This window comes from Hemitrygon akajei, chromosome 3 (genome assembly GCF_048418815.1).
Source record: "Hemitrygon akajei chromosome 3, sHemAka1.3, whole genome shotgun sequence".
NCBI classification, from domain to species: Eukaryota; Metazoa; Chordata; class Chondrichthyes; order Myliobatiformes; family Dasyatidae; genus Hemitrygon; species Hemitrygon akajei.
In genome coordinates, this window is record NC_133126.1 from 89,094,650 (window position 1) to 89,116,717 (window position 22,068).

Below are 22,068 nucleotides of genomic sequence, written 5' to 3' on the forward strand. Positions count from 1 at the left end.
TATTCCATCTGACATTTCTTTGTCCATTCTCCTAATCTGCCCAAGTCCTTCTGTAGCCTCTCTACTTCCTCAAAACTACCTGCCCCTCCACCTATCTTCGTACCATCTGCAAACTTTGCAACAAAACCATCAATTCCATCATCCAAATCATTGACATATAACATAAAAATAATCGGTCCCAACACAGACCCTGTGGAACAGCCAACCAGGAATAACACCCTTTATTCCCACTCTCTTCTTCCTGCCAATCAGCCATTACTATATCCATGCTAGAATCTTTCCTGTAATACTATGGGCTCATAGCTTGTTACACAGCCTCATAAGTGGCAACGTGTCAAAGGCCTTCTGAGAATCTAAGTACACAACATCAACCAAATCTCCTTTGTATATCCTGCTTGTTATTTCTTCAAAGAATTTCAACAGGTTTGTCAGGTAAGATTTTCCTTTGAGGAAACCTTGCTGACTATGGCCTTTTATCACGTGCCTCCAAGTACCTTGAGACCTCATCCTTAATAATCAACACCAACATCTTCCCAATCACTAAGGTCAGACTAATTGGCTTATAGTTTCTTTTTTTTCTGCCTCTCTTCCTTTTTGAAGAGTGGAGTGACATTTGCAATTTTCCAGTCTTCCAGAACCATTCCAGAATCTAGTGGTTCTTGAAAGATCATTACGAATGCCTCCACAATCTCTTCAGCCACCTCCTTCAGAACTCAAGGGTGAACACCATCTGGTCCAGGTGACTTATCTACCTTCATAACTTCCAGTTTCCCAAGAACCTTCTCTCTAAATTTGGTTACTTCACGCACTTAATGCCCCTGACAACTGAAATTTCCATCATATTGTTAGAGTCTTCCATAGTGAAGACTGATGTAAAATACTTATTCAGTTCATCCACCATTTTCTTGAGCCCTATTACAACCTCTCCAGCATCATTTTCCAGCAGTTCAATATCCACTTCTGCCTTCTTTTACACCTTATGTATCTGAAGAAACTTTTGGTATCCTCTTTAACATTACTGACTTTCATATTCCATCTTTATCTTCTTATTGACTTTTTAGTTGTTTTCTGTTGGCTTTTAAAAGCTTCTCAATCCTCTAACTACACACTAATTTTTGCTCTATTATTTGCTTTCTCTTTGTTTTTGACTTCTTTGTAGCCAGTTGTGTCATATTTCCTTTAGAATACTTCTTCCTCTTTGGGAAGTATATATCCTGTGTCTTCTGAATTGCTCCCAGAAATTCTAGCCAATCCTGCTCTGCCATCATCTCTGCCGGTGTTCTTTTCCAATCAATTCTGACCAACTCCTCTCTCATGCCTCTGTAATTCCCTTTACTCAACTGTAATACTGATTCATCTGGCTTCAGCTTCTCCTCAAATTTCAGGGTGATTTCGACCATATTATGATCACTTGCTCCTAAGGGTTCTTTTACCTTTAGCTCTCTAATCACTTCTGGTTCATTACACAATACCCAAACCAGAATAGCTGATCCCCTAGTGGGCTAAATGACAAGCTGCTCGACAAAGCAATCTCATATGCACTCTAGAAATTCCACGTCCAGCAACAATCTGATTTTCCCAATCTACCTGCATATTAAAGTCCCCCATGATTATTGTAACATTGCCCTTTTAGTATGCTTTTTCTATCTCCCATTGCAATTTGTAGGCCACATCCTTACTACTGTTCTGGGGTCAGTATACAACTCCTATCAGAGTATTTTTATCCTTGCAGTTCCGTTCCACAATGTTTGAACAAATTCCAACTCTATGTCACCTCTTCCTAAAGATTTGATTTCATTCACCGCCCCCTCTGCCTTCCTGACTGTCCTTTTGATACAATGTACACCCTTAGACTTTAAGCTCCCAACTATAAGCTTCTTTCAACCATGATTCAGTGATGGCTACAACATCATACCTGCCAATCTGCAACTGTGCTGCAAGTTCATCTACCTTATTCCATATACTGCACACATTTAGAACACCTTCAATCCTGTGTTCACCCTTTTCAATTTTGTCTACCTTTTACATTGCAACTCATCCTGGTGACTGCAAGTTGCCCTATCAACAGCCTCTCCTCACATTGCCTCTGTTTGTAAACCAGCTTCAGCATTATCATCCACCTTTCCTATGATACTTCTTGCAATGACATACATAGGCAACTCAGGACCCTAGCCGCACCATGCTCAACCTTTTGATTCCTAACTTTGTCTGAGGTCTTACCAACATCTGCTTCCACAACCTCTCCACTAACTGTTCTGGCACTCTGGTTCCCATCCCCTTTTAACTCTAGTTTAAACCTCACTGTACAGCATTAACAAACCTTCCCACTAGGATATTAGTCCACCTCCAGTTCAGGTGCAAACCATCCTGTACAGGTCCCATCTTCATTGAGCCAATGGGACGACCTCAATTCAAAATGGCCTGATGGACTGAATTATTGGGAGTAGAGGATCGGTCTTTAAGCTAATAAGATGGTGGATGAGACAAGGCCGAATCAATTTAAGTGAAAAGTAAAACATCAGGATTGTGGACCAAAATACTGACTTGGGTAAAATCAAGCAGAACACATCATAAAGAGCTGGGGGTCAACAAAAATAATAAACCATTAAGAACTAACGTTAGCTCAGGGAAATACTGCAATAAGCTAACATTAACAGCTGTGTTTCTCAGTACACAAAGCATAAATCTGTGCTGGTTTACAAATATAATATAATAGGATAAATAGATAGACAATATAGACAATAGACAATAGGTGCAGAAGTAGACCATTCGGCCCTTCAAGCCTGCACCGCCATTTTGAGATCATGGCTGATCAATTCCTATCAATACCCGGTTCCTGCCTTGTCCCCATATCCCTTGATCCCCCTATCCATAAGATACCTATCTAGCTCCTTCTTGAAGGCATCCAGAGAATTGGCCTCCACTACCTTCCGAGGCAGTGCATTTCAGACCCCCATAACTCTCTGGGAGAAGAAGTTTTTCCTTAACTCTGTCCTAAATGACCTACCCCTTATTCTCAAACCATGCCCTCTGGTACTGGACTCGCCCAGCATCTGGAACATATTTCCTGCCTCTATCTTGTCCAATCCCTTAATAATCTTATATGTTTCAATCAGATCCCCTCTCAATCTCCTTAATTCCAGCGTGTACAAGCCCAGTCTCTCTAACCTTTCTGCGTAAGACAGTCCAGACATCCCAGGAATTAACCTCGTGAATCTACGCTGTACTTCCTCTACAGCCAGGATGTCCTTCCTTAACCCTGAAGACAAAACTGTACACAATACTCCAGGTGTGGTCTCACCAGGGCTCTGTACAAATGCAAGAGGATTTCCTTGCTCTTGTACTCAATTCCTTTTGTAATAAAGGCCAACATTCCATTAGCCTTCTTCACTGCCTGCTGCACTTGCTCATTCACCTTCAGTGACTGATGAACAAGGACTCCGAGATCTCTTTGTATTACTCCCTTACCCAACTCTACACAGTTCAGATAATAATCTGCCTTCCTGTTCTTACTCCCAAAGTGGATAACCTCACACTTATTCACATTAAACGCCATCTGCCCACTCACCCAGCCTATCCAAGTCACCCTGAATTCTCCTAACATCCTCATCACATGTCACACTGCCACCCAGCTTAGTATCATCAGCAAATTTGCTGATGTTATTTTCTATGCCTTCATCCAAATCGTTAACGTAAATGGTAAACAGCTGTGGTCCCAATACCGAGCCCTGTGGCACCCCACTAGTCACCACCTGCCATTCCGAGAAACACCCATTCACCGCTACCCTTTGCTTTCTATCTGCCAACCAGTTTTCTATCCATGTCAATGCCTTCCCCCCTATGCCGAGCTTTGATTTTACCCACCAATCTTCTATGTGGGACCTTATCAAATGCCTTCTGAAAATCGAGGTACACTACATCCACTGGATCTCCCCCCGTCTAACTTCCTGGTTACATCCTCGAAAAACTCCAACAGATTAGTCAAGCATGATTTACCCTTGGTAAATCCATGCTGGCTCGGTCCAATCCTATCATTGCTATCTAGATATGCCACTATTTCATCCTTAATAATGGACTCTAGCATCTTTCCCACCACCGAGATAGGGTGAATGCACAGGCCGTTGTCCCAGGGTTCGGGAATCAAGTGCTAGAGGGTATAGGTTTAAGAGAGGGGAAATATTTAATATGAACCAGAGGGGCTATTTGTTCACCTAACGGGTGGTATGTATATGGAGTCAACCAGAGTAAGTGGTTGAGGCAGGTGTATTAACAGCATTTAAAAGCTGCATAGATAGGAAAGACTTAAAGGAATATAAATCAGATAGGCCAAAGGGCCCGTTTTGTATGACTCTCTATAAATGGAGATAAATAGTTTGATCTCACAGCCATTACTGAGATAAGGAATGTGGAGAGAGCAGCCTTTGGAAAAAAATATTCCAGGGTAATTTACTCATGGAGAGGCAAGCAAAATGAAAAATAGAGTTAGCAAAATTCTGCTCATAAATGATGATGTAAAGGAAGAGAAGTCAAGAAAAATCAGATGCAAAATCAATAGAGCTGGAGCTATAAATTAAGACCAAAAAAGACTGTAGCAAGTAAACACACAAAAATAACATTGGACAGAGTACAAATCAAGAAATTAGAGAATGCTACAAGGGTAATTCAATAGTCTTAAGGGACTTTCATCATTACATATACAGGGCAAAACAACTTTGCAAAAGTAGATTTAGGGAGCGTTTGTGGAATATATTCAAGATAGTTTCATAAAACAATACGTTCAGGAACCAACCAAATAAAGGCCCTATGAGATTTACAATTAATTGTGCAATCAGTTAGAACTAATTAGCAAATCTTTTAATAAGAGATCAGCAAGGGAAAAGTCATTCTAATTATGATAAAACTTTAAGTTTATAAGCAATATGGCTAAATCTTCAATTAAAAAGTTCTCAATTTAACAAAATTACTAAGGTGAGGTGTAGGTTAGCTGAGATAGTATATAAAAGTGAATTAGATGGAATGATAATGGTTCACCAATGGGATACGATTAAAGAAATCTGAATGATTAAACATCCCATTGAGTAAAAAAAAAATCTCCAATGCAAAAGTGAGATAGCCACAGTCGGGGACATTGGGTAAATTACATTGGTAATTGTAGTGGTAAATTGTACATGTAATTGGTATATTACATTGAGCAGCAATATTAAACAGCTATTAGAATTAGAAATTTATAGCACAGAAGGGAGCCATTTGGCTCATCATACACATCCCATTCAGAAACAGACCTTGGTCTATTCCAATTTCCATATTTGCCCATAGCTCTGGAAGTATCTGCAAGTACTCAAACAGATGCTTTGTAAATATGGTAAAAGTTTTGGATTCCAATATCCTTTCAAACAAAATGTAAACATTTTCCCTCTAATCTCCTCTAATCATTCTAGCAACGAACTTAAGCATATCCTCCCTCAATATTCACCCTAACTGTAACTCTCATAAATATACATCCTGGTTACATGACATTATTTGCATCCCTTGTCCCAAACAAAGCAATCCCAGCCTGATACATCCCTTCTTCTTCTTAAGAATTTTAATGGCAGTTGGCAATCCAGCTTAAAGGTACATTACCACTACCAACTAGACTGGAGTGTGGTGTAGAGAGTTGGTAAATAAAACTCTTACCGGCACTTTATTAAATGAAAACTAAATGACCTCAAAAAGCTCAATAGATTGTAAATAATGAAAGACAATAATGTGAATTAAATTAGTCGCTTCCATAAAAGTAAAGCTTTTAAATGAAAACTAACAACCCCCAAAGATAGTAGTGAAGCCTGAATTTGATTTCTTTGAATGCTTCACATTGTAATAGACTGAGTTCTCCTGTTTCATAATGACAAAACCTACACACCCCAGAGTGATGTTTTCCAACAAGGTACAAGGAATAACTAAGCATAGTATGTCCAATTCTAAGTCAAGTCAATATAATTCCTTCCCTTCTTGTCTTACCCCCTTCTCCCATCAATCCAACAGTTTTATGTATTCTGTAAAGGTGTCTCCCCTTATGCCCATTATCCCACAAGTCTTGCCATAAGCCTCTAATTATTAACTCCACCAACATCTTAACCTTTGATTTGCTGAGTGGAAGGTCTATATCTACAGTTGAATTTTTAACAGCTTTCTTAGCTAAACAATCAACCCACTCATTACCCTCAACACCTCTACGTGCAGGGACCCACAAAAGGCAGATATGTAAACCAATACTTTGAATATGAAATAATGTTTGAAGAGGTGACAGCAGTAAATCTGACCTACTGTTAGAAGAACCTGTTTTAGGACTAGTCAAAACCAAAAAAGAATCTGGACAAATTTCCTCTACTGACTGTAAGCCTAAAACGATGGCAAACAATTCTGCTGTATATACCGTAGATTTCGCACTACAGAGCGCACCTGATTAAAAGCCGCTGGCTCTAATTTTAGAAAGAAAATCAATTTTGTACTTGTACAAGCCGCACCGGATTTTAGGCCGCAGGTGTCCCACCTGTAAATATGAGTTATTTACACAGAAAGATATTACACGTGAGGATTTTTTAACTTTTAATTAAATCCGTATGGTAACATAAACAAATACATATTGCAAATGCCTTTAACTTAAAAGCAGCGTTTTCGCTCGGGTCTAACGTGCTCGGCTAATGTGCTCGGGTCTAATGTGCTCGGGTCTAACGTGCTCGGGTCTAACGTGCTTGGGTCTAATGTGCTCGGCTAATGTGCTCGGCTAACATGCTCGGGTCTAACGTGCTCGGCTAATGTGCTCAGGTCTAATGTGCTCAGCTAACGTGCTCGGGTCTAACGTGCTCGGCTAATGTGCACGGGTCTAACGTGCTCGGGTCTAATGTGCTCGGCTAATGTGCTCGGCTAACATGCTCGGGTCTAACGTGCTCGGCTAATGTGCTCGGGTCTAACGTGCTCGGCTAACGTGCTCAGGTCTAACGTGCTCGGCTAATGTGCTCGGGTCTAACGTGCTCGGGTCTAACGTGCTCGGGTCTAATGTGCTCGGCTAATGTGCTCGGCTAACGTGCTCGGGTCTAACGTGCTCGGCTAATGTGCTCGGGTCTAACGCGCTCGGCTAACGTGCTCGGGTCTAACGTGCTCGGCTAATGTGCACGGGTCTAACGTGCTCGGGTCTAATGTGCTCGGCTAATGTGCTCGGCTAACGTGCTCGGGTCTAACGTGCTCGGCTAATGTGCTCGGGTCTAACGTGCTCGGCTAATGTGCTCGGGTCTAACGTGCTCGGGTCTAATGTGCTCGGCTAATGTGCTCGGATCTAATGTGCTCGGCTAATGTGCTCAGGTCTAACGTGCTCGGCTAACGTGCTCGGGTCTAACGTGCTCGGCTAACGTGCTCGGGTCTAACGTGCTCGGCTAACGTGCTCGGGTCTAACGTGCTCGGCTAATGTGCTCGGGTCTAACGTGCTCGGGTCTAACGTGCTCGGCTAATGTGCTCGGGTCTAACGTGCTCAGCTAATGTGCTCGGGTCTAACGTGCTCGGGTCTAATGTGCTCGGCTAATGTGCTCGGCTAACGTGCTCGGGTCTAACGTGCTCGGCTAACGTGCTCGGGTCTAACGTGCTCGGCTAACGTGCTCGGGTCTAACGTGCTCGGCTAATGTGCACGGGTCTAACGTGCTCGGGTCTAATGTGCTCGGCTAACGTGCTCGGGTCTAACGTGCTCGGCTAATGTGCTCGGGTCTAACGTGCTCGGCTAACGTGCTCGGGTCTAACGTGCTCGGCTAATGTGCTCGGGTCTAACGTGCTCAGGTCTAATGTGCTCGGCTAATGTGCTCGGGTCTAATGTGCTCGGCTAATGTGCTCGGCTAACGTGCTCGGGTCTAACGTGCTCGGCTAACGTGCTCGGGTCTAACGTGCTCGGCTAATGTGCTCGGGTCTAATGTGCTCGGCTAATGTGCTCGGCTAATGTGCTCGGGTCTAATGTGCTATCGCAAACCGGTATTTCCCACAAGACGCGGCGAAACCGGATGTGATGTCATAGTATCCCGGGATGTACAGAAAACAAATAGATAGATACTTTATTCAACTAGAAAATACTAACAAATGAATTACTAAGCGAAAATATTATAAACTAAATAACTGCCATAAAGGCAGCACAATGCTTTTCTTCGAGTGTTTTCCATGTTGATGAGGGTGAGTACAAATGACTGATTTACAATAATTTAATTGTGAAAGTGCACTTGATTTATCGTTCAATTTCATTGGACCTCTGTGAACTACTCATCAATTTTATTGGTCTACTGTTACGAGGCAAAATGTTTTTGGCGGCATGAAAAAAAATCATGCATTAGCCGCACCGTAGTAAAGGTCGCAGTGTTCAAAGCTGTTCAAAATGTGGGAAAAAAGTAGCGGCTTATAATCCGACATCTACGGTACTGATAAATTGTTAGTAAGACATTTCTTTATTGTTACTGTAATGGCTCCGAGGGTAGTCACAGCCAAAGGGTGGTGGTGGGGATGAGCTCCCACTGCTAAACAAATGCTCTTCATGGCGTGCGTCTCAAACAGCCTCTGACAACCAAGTCCAACTCCTGGCCTTCACGTGTGGCATAGTTCTTATGCCCGGCGGAGCTGTTCTCACTGACAGGAGAAGGGGCAAAGGCGGGCCACTGGTGCCTTAAAACCAGTTGTTCCGGGCAGATGGGGCTCGTTAACCATGGATGGCAGCTCATCCAGGTCAAACCTCTGCTGCCTTACAGCTAAACAGGAAAGGCTTTGGGAGTAAACCCCAAGGAGAAATCTGGAGTCGGAGTCCTGAAGGCGGCTGACTATTGTACCCAGCACCAGCACGGCAACTCCTGTGATGCTGCTGGCACCAAACTGTATCAACTTTTGTCGTTCCTTTGGACCTGTCATCAGCATGGGGGGGGGGGGGGGTCTATTGCATGGGCAACAGATGGATCTACATATCAACCCTGCCCTGGCTTGTGCTCTGGAGAAGCCACTCCCGGTGACTCCAGAGGTGCAGAAGCCATGGTCGACCACGACTGACGGAGGCCACACAATTCAGATACAAAAACAGCCACACCAACTTCCCAGTTAAATTATCTTTTGGTCCATCAGTAAAAATTGTTAACATATAATAATTTTCCTTAAGATATTGATGAACCAACAGATTCTCAGGCATATTCATCAAATCATGTAACCAAAAATCAACTAAAGTTGTTGAAAAAAGAAACAAGGTGGGTTTACTGAGAAAGCTACAATGGGATATATGGCATAATCCAGCAAACCCGAGCATGATAAGAACCCAGCCACCCAAAACTAAGAACGTTCTTCTTGTGATGTTCCTGACAATCCTCCAACACACTTTTAACAGGGTGATCATTTCTCCGCCCCCTCAGATTAATCCAGTTTGTTAACATCAGCTTCAACCTCTGCAACTGTACGGGTAAATTGTCCCACTTCAACCAGTAAAACTGTAACTAGAGATGACCTTACCATACCACAATACAGTCTTAAAGCCTGTGCTTGTATCATATCGAAACATTTTAAACTTGAAGACGAAGCTGATCCCATAAGCTACACAGCCATCATCAAGCGCAGATCTAATTAAACAAGTATCTAATTAAACAACAGAGATTTCTGTGTAACACCCTAAGAATACCCACATAGACACCTGAGGATATTTAGTTCTCCTTTGCATCTATTGATTATTTCACTGATATGGTCTCCCATGTCAGCTTATTATCCATCCACATGCCTGGAAATCTTACCACAGACACTTCAAGAGTTTGGCCATATCATTCAAAATCAAGTGCAGGTCGATTAATTCTTTTTGAATGTGCTTTAGCTACTGAAATCCCCATCTATTTTCACACTGTTCGACCTTATTAATCTCTAATTGCACTTAAATTGAAATTTCTACCTCTAATCCATAAAGCTCCATCATCTGCAAAATGTGACTTACCCATCACAGTACCTATCTCGGGGAAAATATCATTAATCATAATATTAAATAATAAAGGGCTACAAATAATGCCTTGTGGGATCCCATTCTCTATCTCATAGAAGCTCAAATATACCTTACCTACCCTTAGCTGCGTGGGCCATCGAAATAAAAAAACACAGAAAAAATTATATAGCCTTGCTCTCGCTGCTAATTTTCATAATTTAACCAAAAGACCTTCCTTCCATAACATATCATATGCTTTTTCAATATCAGAAAATATTGCTATTACAAATCTTTATTTACCTGTGCTTTCCTAATATCATCTTCCAAACATAAAACTGAATCTAATGTCATTCTACCTTTCAGAAATCTGCTCTGACAAAAAGCTATATCACATCTCTTTTCCAAAATATAATGCAAAAGCTCTATCACCATACGTTCCATAAGTTTACACAAATGGGACGTTAATGATATTGGTCTATAATTAGAAGGATCCAACGGGAGTTTCCCAGAATAGGCACTACTACAACCATTTTCCATGGGGAGGAAAGATGGCCTAACCTCCAAATACGATTCAAAAATTTTAATATTATCTTGAGTTGTCAGTCATGTGTTTAAACACACAATAACATATACTGGTAATCCTTTCCTGGAGATGTCTGACCTGCACTATGAATAGCCTTCTTAAATTCACAGAAAGAAAACTCTACAGCACTAATACTATCATTGCTACAGCTGGCTTACATCAGGGTATTCAGTTAAAACCTTATCCCTACATTGTTTAACCTCTTCACTTAAATTATCTTGATTACGAATTGCAGCAAATGACCTAGCCAGTAACTCAACCCTCTCTATTTCAGTAACAATCATATGATCTTTTTTAATCAATACTACAATGTTATTACCCCGATGAATCGTCCCCATTTCCTTAGTCATTCCCCAAACATCTCCAAGTTCAATATCCCTTCCAATACTACCACAATATGACCTACAGTAACCCTTTTTCACAATCTTCACCACCTTCCTCAGCACGGCCTGTGCCCATTTATATTTAATAAGGTCACATGGAGAGTGATACTTCTTAACTTTCCTAAACGCTTTATTTCGCTCCCTGATTGCCTCTGCACACTCCTCAGTCCACCATGGTATAGCCTTTCAGTATTAATGCCCTTTTTAATAGAAATCACTTCCAGCACAGTTTGGTGAATAATGTGACATAACCTTTCATTACAAGAATTCACACCATCCTCCACATTCAGTCCTGACAGACATTCATCACATAAAAGATTAAACTCCTCCCAATTTGCTACCAAAATCCACCTCCTAAAAGTGGCCTCCTATCGCCTATCCAAACCCAAGCTTATAAATGTAGGAAAATAATCACTCCCCAATGTTTTATCACTAATAGCATCCAACACTCACACCAACCAGAATGTTTGAAACTAAAGTTAAATCTATAACAGTTTCAGAACTATTATGAACATTAAATCTCGTATTCCTCCCATCATAAAGACACTCAAGATGAGAAATACCTAAAAATTCTTTTACAAACAACCCCACAGTGGTTGTTAAAATCCCCACACCATACAATCCATAGTGAGCTAGTGCTACATATACTTTCTACCAATCAATTGGAAGCTTTCTATAAGTGTTGTAAAAATTAACCACTTTAATACCCCTACCTGGTGAATCAAATACTTCTACTAGAAAGTGCCTTATATGTTTCATTCAAATCCTCATCTCTATGTTCTATCTTTTCCTTATAAAACTGGCAACACCACTCCCTCATCCAACTAATCTATCACACCTTTTCCTGAATACATATAACATCAGGAAGATTTGACAAATCAGAAACAAACTTCTTAAAGTCTTGACCATTAGAAATCAGGCTTCGTGCATTCCACTGCAATATTCTTATGCCATTATGTACTTGCACAAGGAGATTGAAATACAGATACCCACCCATCAGAGCCTCATTTACAGCTTCCCACATAAGCTGTTATAGCTTCCCCAGTTATACCAAGATACTTTTCAGCAGCTTTCAAAATAACTTTAATTTTCTCTGTACGACTAGGCGTCTGAGGAGTCCAATTCACCGCATCAGTTATAAACATCACAAACTTCAGTTTATCAACTTGGAAAGTACCTTTAGGAAAAGAATGGAGACGCAGGCGGAGTTAAGATGGCGCTAAATGGCAACTCCTTTACGTGTGTCTTCGGAAACAACTCTATTTCCATCTTTAATATCTTTATTTTTCCCTTTCAAGGTTCTTTTGAAGACCCTGACCTGAAGTTACACTCTGACCTCGTTTCTTTGCGGGAATGGGACCCGTTCTCAGGGTTTCAGGACTGACCAATGTTCAGCATGCCAAGGGGTTGGCCTGAGAGGCGGCCTAGTGTTTGGAAGCCCAAGATCTCAGGGCTCTGGAGACGGGCAGATTGAGGGTCGGTGTCATGGCAGGAGACTTGTTCGTTGTCAGGGAGGCTGTTAAATCTTTTGTGGTGGGCCCGAAGACCTGAGATCTTTGCAATTTTCAGGCACAGAGCTCGTAAAAAGCGACAAAATGGACTTCTTAACATTATAAACAAGCAGGTTGATGTTACGTCTCCCACTCACTGTGAAAATGGGGGACACCTCCCTCTCTCTTATTAAGGGGAGAGAACCTGTGGTTTGCCGAATGCTGGATGAAATGCGATAGTCTTTGGGGTAACTGCAAGGTCTGTGTCTTTGCTGTCGCTTTGCTCACGCTTGTGTTCGGTAGCGGGTGCGCTTTTTGTTTTGCCGGTGGGGGGAAGGGGGACTGTTGCTCGCTGCCGCTTACGTGCGGGAGGGGGGAGCTGGGGGGGGGGACTTTAGGGTTCTCACATTTAACTGTCGTTCATTCTTTGGGGCACTTCTCGGTTTTCGTGGATGTTTTGTGAAGAAAAAGCATTTCAGGATGTATATTGTATACATTTCTCTGACATTAAATTGAACCTTTGAACTGTGATGCCAACATATATACATTGACTTTGCAGTCTGGTAATACTTGATCAACATTCGGTTTAACTTTTGACAAGCCTCTGCACAGGACACACCAAACTGTACTTTAATCTGTTGAACTTCAGCTGCCTTCTTAAACACTTCACACTTTATAACCTGCACTATGCTCTTCTCCACAATTACAACAGTTAAACTTTATCAACAACACACACAAAATGCTGGTAGAACACAGCAGGCTAGGCAGCATCTATAGGGAGAAGCGATGTCGACGTTTCAGGCCGAGACCCTTCGTCAGTTAAACTTTATGCCTTCTCCACAAATCTTCATACTTATGCCTCATACCATACTGACTACACCTTAGTTTCCCATGACACACTGCCACAACATGCCCAAATCTTTGACATTTATAGCATATAAGTGGATGTGGAATATAAGTTCATACATTCTAACAAACTACTCCAAACTAACTATCAGGGAGCTTCACCTCATCAAAATATATCAATACAGATAAACTATCCATCCTTTCCTCATTTCTACCTACTTGTAACCTCTTTACCTCCCTAACCTTGCTTGCCTCCCAATAAATGAGATTAACCTCTTCTATCAAAATCTCTACCAGAACACCTATTATAACACCCCTAATACCTCCATTTTTATTAGGCAACATGGATACGAGCTTTTTGCCCAGCAAAGGCTTCAAACGTAATAACTTCTCACACTGTTTCTTATCCTTACAAGCGATAACATATTCCCTCCTCCTGAAGTACAAGCACAATCTATTCAACTCTCTGGTTAATTTAATGGGATCGATGGGTCAAATTTAAACAAAACCTTAAAGTCTTCCCTCTTCTTTTCAAAAAATCCCACGTTCCTCTCCATCACTAGAAACTTTTCCAATATTATATTTCTTTTTCCATTTTCCATATCTAGATTCAACTTCACTCCAACCTCCTCTCTCCCAAACCCTCCATTTCTGGTTCCTTTTCCAGATCCTCCCCCCAACTTGAACCTACACTATTTCCCAACATCCCCACACCATTCACAGCCAGCACCACCAACCACAACTCTATATATCTATATATGTATCCCTCCTCATAATTATAGTTGCCCAGCCCTCCTTAACATTCTGAAAAATCTTTCACGTGCTAGCAGATCTTTCCTGTAGTCTTTTTTATTCATTTGTGAGACATGGATGTTGCCGGCATTGGCAGAATTTGTCCATTCCTAATATTCCTGAACTGAGGATGAAGTTAAGTCAGTCAAAGGATGAAGAGTTTGCTATTCAATATTTTAAAAAAGTCAAGTAAATGATTAAATATGACAAATATCCTAGACCTGATGGTCAATGTCCAAGGGTAACAAAGATAGATGCTGAAATAGTAAAGATCCATATCTTGATCTTCTGGCATTCTAGATTGAACAGTCCCAATGGAATGGGAGGAAGCAAGTTATGATCAGAGATTAAGGGAGCTAAGGCTTTACTTTTTGGAGAGAAGGAGAATGAGAGGAGACATGATATTAAAAGGAATAGATAGAGTGGACAGCCAGTGCCTCATCCCCAGGGCACCACTGCTCAATACAAGAGGACATGGCTTTAAGGTAAGGGGTGGGAAGTTCAAGGGGGATATTAGAGGAAGGTTTTTCACTCAGAGAGTGGTTGGTGCGTGGAATGAACTGCCTGAGTCTGTGGTGGAAGCAGATACACTAGTGAAATTAAAGAGACTACTAGACAGGTATATAGAGGAATTTAAGGTGGGGGGATATATGGGAGGCAGAGTTTAAGAGTTGGTACAACATTGTGGGCCGAAGGGCCTGTACTGTGCTGTACTATTCTATGTTCTATGTTCTACTGGTAAGTTCTAATGGTAAGTTTAACTTACCATTCAATAAAGCGAAGAAAATACAGATAATTTATCCTGACATCTAATGAAAATATTATTCACATTTAGTATTATGGAAATAGTAAAGGGGCTTTGTAATATTATAGAACATTTGAGCTGGGTCACACATATTTGTGAAAGGAAAATGACATTTAGTATATAAGTTAGTATATGAATATGTAGCTTGCAGAATGAGCAATGAACAACTTGTGCACATGGATATTTGGAATTATGATGGTCATTACGCAGGCAACAAAGCCTTTTACCCAAAATTGTACACAGAGCTCATGGAGTTGGGGATAACTAGTCGCAAAACTTGGGAACAGAAAACAGGGAGCAGGAATAAGCAGCTAGTTTAGTGGAGTACTGCAAGGACCAGTACTTGGGCTTTAGATCTATGCAATTCATATTAGAGGAGCAATCCAGAGTAATATATTCAAATCAGAAGATCAGCTACAAGAAGAATGCAAAGAACACAAATTAATTGGTCAGAAGGAGGATAGATAGAATATAATCTTTTAGGAGTTAAGTATATTGGGGAAGTCAAGTTAGTGTGATGTTATTAACTTCCATAGGAAGTTAACTAAAATTTACATAAATGCTGGGATACAGGTAGCAGAGGGGTCCTTGTACAAGAAAATTAACAGACAGACAGCAAGAAATTGGGATGGCAAGTGACAGTTACCTTTACTCAAAGGAGATGTCAATGTGGAAGGAAGAATGGCTCAGTATACCTATAGAGGGCTTTGGTGAGACAATTGCTTCAGTATGGTGTTCAGTTTTGGTCTCTTTATGTAAGGAAAGATCTACCTGCCTTAGAGAGAGAAATAATAAATTTACTAGCCATATAAAATGTTGGTTAAGTTACACTTGGAGTACTGGTTGCCCAATTATGGGAAAAATAGCATTAAGCTGGAGAGTATGCAGAAAAGCTTCACAATGATATTATCAGAACTGCAGAGAAGAAGCTTGATACACTAGAACTTATTTGCCTAGAGAGAGGAGGCAAAGGGCTGACTTTACAAAACTATATAAAATCATATGGGGCGCAGATAAATGGATGATCACAGTCCTTTACTCAGGGTAGGAGAGTCTAAAGCTAGAGGACACAGATTTAAAATGAGAGGGGAGTGATTTTAAAGGGACCTGTGAGGAATTTTCCACATAAAAGGTGATAGGTACATCAAACAAGCTGCCAGAAGAACCTGTGGAGGTGGGTACAATAACACAGTTTGAAAGACATTTAGACAGATACATAGAAAAGCCAAGAGGGATATGAGCAAAACATGGACAAGTGGGACTAACTCAGACAGACCCAGTATCTTTGTCAGGGTGGACAAGTTGGACTGTAGGGCCAGCTTCTCTACAGTACCACTCTATCACTATGTTCTGAGTTCAAGGAACTGTCGAAGATTTAATCAAATACAAGGGGCCTATAACTCACCTGTCTTTAATAGAATGACCGATGGTCACAGAGAAGTGTTTCGAATTCTTGTTTAAATCCCAAGAGCAGTTTAAACTCGATTAGGGGGATAGCACCAGGGTCCACAATACCAAGTAAAGGGACCAACCAGTCAGGACATAGATGGTAAATTTTTCGTCAGGGTCATGAAACTTTCACACTTCCTGTCTTAAACGTCTAAGTATCTCCTAAAATAAAAACAGAAAGGCTGGGGGTATTCAGTAGGTCAAGCATTAGCTGTAACAGTGGAGAAGGATACAGAGTTGATGCTTCAGATCAATGACCTGTCATCTGATCGCAGTCAAGAGATGTCAGCATGCCAGTGTCTAAAGAGTGCTGACTCTTCCGCACTGAATGGGCTTTGCAAGTAGAAAAGAAATCTTGTATTCTTACTGAACATTTGATGATCATCAGGAACCCTAAGTACCAAATGAAAAGCTTTTTACTGGGAAAATTAATTCTGATCTATCTGTACATTTGTGGCCTGGCCTGGTTTAGATCCTCAACATTACCTGCTCCTTTTCAAATTTCTGACATTGGTAGTTCTTTTATTTTGTTGATTGCTATGTACATCAATAAACTTTTGGAAACTAAATAGAACAAGGATTAGGGAGAATCAGGCAAGAGAGTGAAGTCAATGTAGAATTTTACCCACTGAACAGCAGAAAGGCTGATGAAGCAACATGATCTACTGCTGTTCTCATGTCTATGTTCTTAACATAACAGCTCCTTAAGTATTCTTCATCTGGTTAACTACAATGACAGGCCTTTTTGCATAATGGAATTTTGAAGCATGCCAAGCCCACCTTTTGAATGACTCGTGACAACATCTGAAGGGCGAGAGTTCGCTGCTGAATTATCTGACTGCGAGATAAATGGAAGAGTTCTTGAAGTGAATAACCAGCTTCCTAAAAGAGACAAACAAGTTGTTAAGAGATGATCACTGCATTGGTGCACCATAAATCCCTCCTGCTATTTAATTTAAATACCTTGAGCAACTTGATTAGCTTTGTTCTCATATTTCATCAGAAGGCTTAAGAATTACAAATGCAGCAAGAGCATAAATATTGTTATCGTTCCCCTTCACAATGGGAGTAGAAGAGAGATTTGACTGAAGCTTCAACTGAGTAGATGGCAAGAAAAGGTGAACAATTCAGTAACAAGAGGGCATTAATTAAAGGGAACTGGCAAAAGTCAAAGAGATGTGCACAAAGCACTATTTTGGCTCACCAAGTTTACACCAATCATCAACAGCACATCTGGACTAAGCCAACATTAATCTTGGCCTAAAACATTGACTATCTATTCACTTCCATAGATACTGCCTGACCTGCTTGGTTTCTCCAGCATTTTGTGTATGTTGCTTTGTTTTGTGGCTGCCTGTTAGGAGATGAATCTCTAGATTGTATCATGTCTACATACTTGGAAGATAAATGTACTTTGAACTACGTGCGCGGGAGCATTTCAGTTACTGCATGGTCATGCATCCACTCAGCTTAGATGGAACAGTGTTGGGTGTTAACTGAAAGTTTTGAAACTGTAATTAAAAATTATAGAGAAATTACAGAGTGAATGGATGGATACCATCTAAAGTGAAGGGTCGGCCATTTAGAATCAAAATAAGGAGAGGTTTCTTTACAAAGAGGCACAGAACTTTTCGGCATTTTCTACCTTGAAAGGCTTGGACACAGGTAGCTGGAGTTGTTATGAATCATCCGATAACAGATGGGCTTGAGGGACATTTCCTACGTTGCTATAAGATGATACAAATCACCCAACCAAAAAGGAGATAGCCATGTGCCCATCTCCAGCTGCTCGCCTGAGTTGGATCCAAAGCCAGGAAATGAAGCACTTTCTTTTATTAGGAACACAAATCTGTTCATCACCATCTGGTTAGGTTGTACTGAGTTCCAGTGTCAGTGGTATTTGGCACACCAGGGGTTCATGCTTATTCACAGCACAGTGTGGCCCAGACTGTCAGAAACACTGAAGAACATCTTTACCAGGGTTATTCTGGGACCAAGAGTTATAACCTACCAGGGAAACCTGAACAGAGATGGGCACCTTGCCAGAAAGACTGACAGGGGACCAGAGAGCACTCATTGATAAAACAAAACTTCATTACAGTTGATACAGCAAAGCTCTGCTCTATCATGAGAACGTAGCCACATAGATGAAATGTTTTGAGAGGTTGGTCATGACTAGGCTGAACTCTTGCCTCAGGAAGGACCTGGACCCATTGCAATTTGCCTATCACCACAATAAGTCAACGGCAGATGCAATCTCAATGGCTCTCCACACGGCTTTAGACCACCTAGACAACACAAACACCTATATCAGGGTACTGTTCATCAACTATAGCTCAGCATTTAATACCATCATTCTCACAATCCTGATTGAGAAGTTGCAGAACCTGGGCCTCTGTACCTCCCTCTGAAATTGGATCCTCAACTTCCTAACCAGAAAACCACAATCTGTGTGGATCGGTGATAACATATCCTCCTCGCTGACGATCCACACTGGTGCACCTCAGGGGTGTGTGCTCTACTCTCTGTATATGCATGATTGTGTGGCTAGGCACAGCTCAAATGGCATCTATAAATTTGCTGATGATACAGCCATTGTTGGTAGAATCTCAGGTGGTGATGAGAGGGCGTACAGAAGTGAGATATGCCAACTAGTGGAGTGGTGTCGCAGCAACCTGGCATTCAACATCAGTAAGACAAAAGAGCCGATTGTGGACTTCAGGAAGGGTAAGACAAAGGAACACATACCAATCCTCATAGAGGGATCAGAAGTGGAGGGAGTGAGCAGTTTCAAGTTCCTGGGTGTCAAGATCCCTAGAGATCTAACCTGGTCCCAACATATCGATGCAATAATAAAGAAGGCAAGTCAGTGGTTATACTTCATTAGGAGTTTGAAGAGATTTGGTATGTCAACAAATACACTCAAAAACTTCTACAGATGTACCGTGGAGAGCATTCTGACAGGCTGCATCACTGTCTGGTGGGGGGGTGGGGGGGGGGGGGGGGATAGGGAGTGCTACCGCATAGGATCAAAAGAAGCTGCAGAGGGTTGTAAATTTATTTGGCTCAATCTTAGGTACTGGCCTAGAAAGTCCCCAGGACATCTTCAACATCTTCAAGGAGCGGTGTCTCAGAAAGGCAGCATCCATTTTTAAAGACCTCCAGCACCCAGGACATTCCCTTTTCTCACTGTTACCATCAGGTAGGAGGTACAGAAGCCTGAAGGCACACACTCAGTGATTCAGAACAGCTTCTTCCCCTCTGCCATCTGATTCCTAAATGGATATTGAACCCTTTGTCACTACCTCACCTTTTAAATATATATTATTTCTGTTATTTCTGCACAATTTTTAATCTATTCAATATATGTATACTTATTTATTATTATTTTATTTTGTTTTTTTTCTACTATATAATGTATTGCATTGAACTGCTGCTGCTAAGTTAGCAAATTTCACAACACATGCCAGTGATAATAAACCTGATTCTGAGATAGTCTCAGGATAAAGAGCAAGACTGATTTGAAGAGTAATTTCTTTCCATCAAGGGTTACTCTCCACTTTGTTGGTGCTCAGATTTTGAATATATTCAGCTCTGAGATTAATAGAATTTTGGGACCCTGGATATCAGAGGACATGGGAATCCGATAGCAAAGTTGATAGGTACAGGACAGCCATTATCTTACAGAATGACACAATTGGCCTACCTCTTCTCCATCTTATAGTCTCGGCTAACGTCACAAAACCAGATGACATGCATGCCTGAGTGCTGTTAGTGGAACCTTGTAAAGTACAAACCAGCTGTTTCAAAGTTTTCAAATTTACGTTCATGACCTCTGCCTCACTGACAAGACCAGTATTTATTGTTCACACTCTACTGTCCTTGAGAGATGGTGGTGAGCCTTTCTCTTGAACTACTAGCAATTCTTCCAATGAAGGTGCTCCCACAGCACTGCTAGGGAAGGAGATCCAGGATTTTGCCTCAGTGGTGGTAAAGGAAGAGCAATATATTTCAAAGTCAATGTGGTGTGGGATGGATAACCTGCTGAGGGTGATGTGCCCAAACACTTGTTACTTCGTCCTCTTTGCTGCATGTCACAGGATGGTTTATTTCTGAAGAAATTCCTCAGCTGGAACATGTTTTGTAATGTTTTGTGGTGATTTGTAAACACAAGTTATTTTATCCTGTAATGGGCTGAATTTTCATCTTGAAATAATACAGGAAGGGCAGCATTTTCTACCATTCTTCGAATACTATTGTTTTACACCTTTCCCTCCAGACATCAGGTGAGTATAATAGCCTTTGAGAAGAGAAAGGCATTTGTGATTAACACATTAGAAGATCCAGTCAATACCATTGTGGAATAGCCTCATACTGGAGCAAAGAAGAATTCTGCAATTCCATTCACTTATCTACGCCTCCTAATAGCCCATTCCTAAATAAAATGTATTGATCTCAGTTTTGAAATTTACAACAGACCCGTAAGCTGTGTTAACTTTGGCTGACGACTATATGAGGGAGAAGAGAAAAGGAAAATCCCTTGGATTTTAACCCTCTTTACTGTTGAAAAAAAGTGCTTCCTGACATTACCTGTGCATGACCTGGCTCTTATTTAAAAGTTATAAATTCTTGTTCTTAACTCCACCACCAAAACTCACCAGCCATCCAACCAAAACCTACAATATAATCATTTAAAAGACCTCAGGTGGAAATTTCAGGATGATACAATAGCCTCACAAGTCCAGCACCTCAGCTTCAATCCTAACCTCTGGTGCTTTGTGGAGTTTGCACACTTTTCCTGTGACCATGAGTGTTTCTCTCAGGTGCTCCGGGTTCCTCCCACATCTCAAGGATGTGCAGGTTAGCAGTCAGCCATTGTAATTTTTCCCCGATGCTGATGAATGGCAGAATCTAGATGGAATTATGGGAATGCACGGAGAATAAATTGAGATGAGTATAGTATTAGCATAAATTGGTACCCGTTGGTTGACATCGACTCAGTGGGCAGCAGATCCTTCTTCCACATAGTATGTAACTACAACCTTTCAACCTTACTGCTCAAGGGAATACAAGGTCCTCAGTTCAACCCATTCAACCAAAACATCAATTTGGTAACTGGCACTGTGTGCTGCTCAAATTCAGTGAATCTTCTTGATGTAAGACACCCAGATTTGAATACAATGCTCAGTTTTGGAATTAACCAGAGCTCTGCAGCCAGAACTTAACTTTAATCCCTTTGCATTAAAGCCCTCACTGTAACAAATGTGGAACAGTAACTTAAAGGTATTCTGATACAAGAGGACCAAGATGTCTAACCTCTGGCTCTTCCCCATGATGGTGCAATCCGAGATAAGTTGGAACATCGACACCTGGAGGTATTAAGTCACCATGGAAATTGAACCTTGCTTGCATCTCCTAAATACAGTATGCAAAAAAGAAATTAATTGAACACCATGGATACTAACACATTTTGTAAGAAAGAGGAGGGATCACATTTTAATTAACCCCAACAGCAGGTTCTCATTTATAATGTTATAATGCTTCTCATTTATATACTGATTTGAGTTCAATAATGGAAACTTTGACTGTAAAGAAACATTTGTAAAACTGCATCCATGCTTCATGTTTTATCTAAACTTCTGCCCCCACCCCCCATGCCCTGCCTTGATTAGCTGAATGAAGCTCAAGTCAATCATTTTCTCTTTGGCACAAAGGGCTGCTAGTCCAAAAAGTCTACATCATCTCTTTGGCTTTCTGTATTGCATGAC

At 41.1% G+C, this 22,068-nt stretch overlaps 1 protein-coding gene across 4 annotated transcripts in view; it reads right to left on the minus strand.

The window, feature by feature from the left end:
* Positions 1-22,068, minus strand: part of rpap1 (RNA polymerase II associated protein 1) — a 150,545-nt gene that overhangs the window by 68,642 nt on the left and 59,835 nt on the right. For all 4 annotated transcript variants that reach the window (XM_073040307.1, XM_073040304.1, XM_073040305.1 and 1 more), the window contains exons 9-10: positions 21,617-21,715; positions 17,081-17,182 (exon numbers count right to left, since the gene is read on the minus strand). In XM_073040307.1, coding sequence (XP_072896408.1) covers positions 17,081-17,182; positions 21,617-21,715 — 201 coding nt within the window. The remainder of the gene's footprint in view (positions 1-17,080; positions 17,183-21,616; positions 21,716-22,068) is intronic.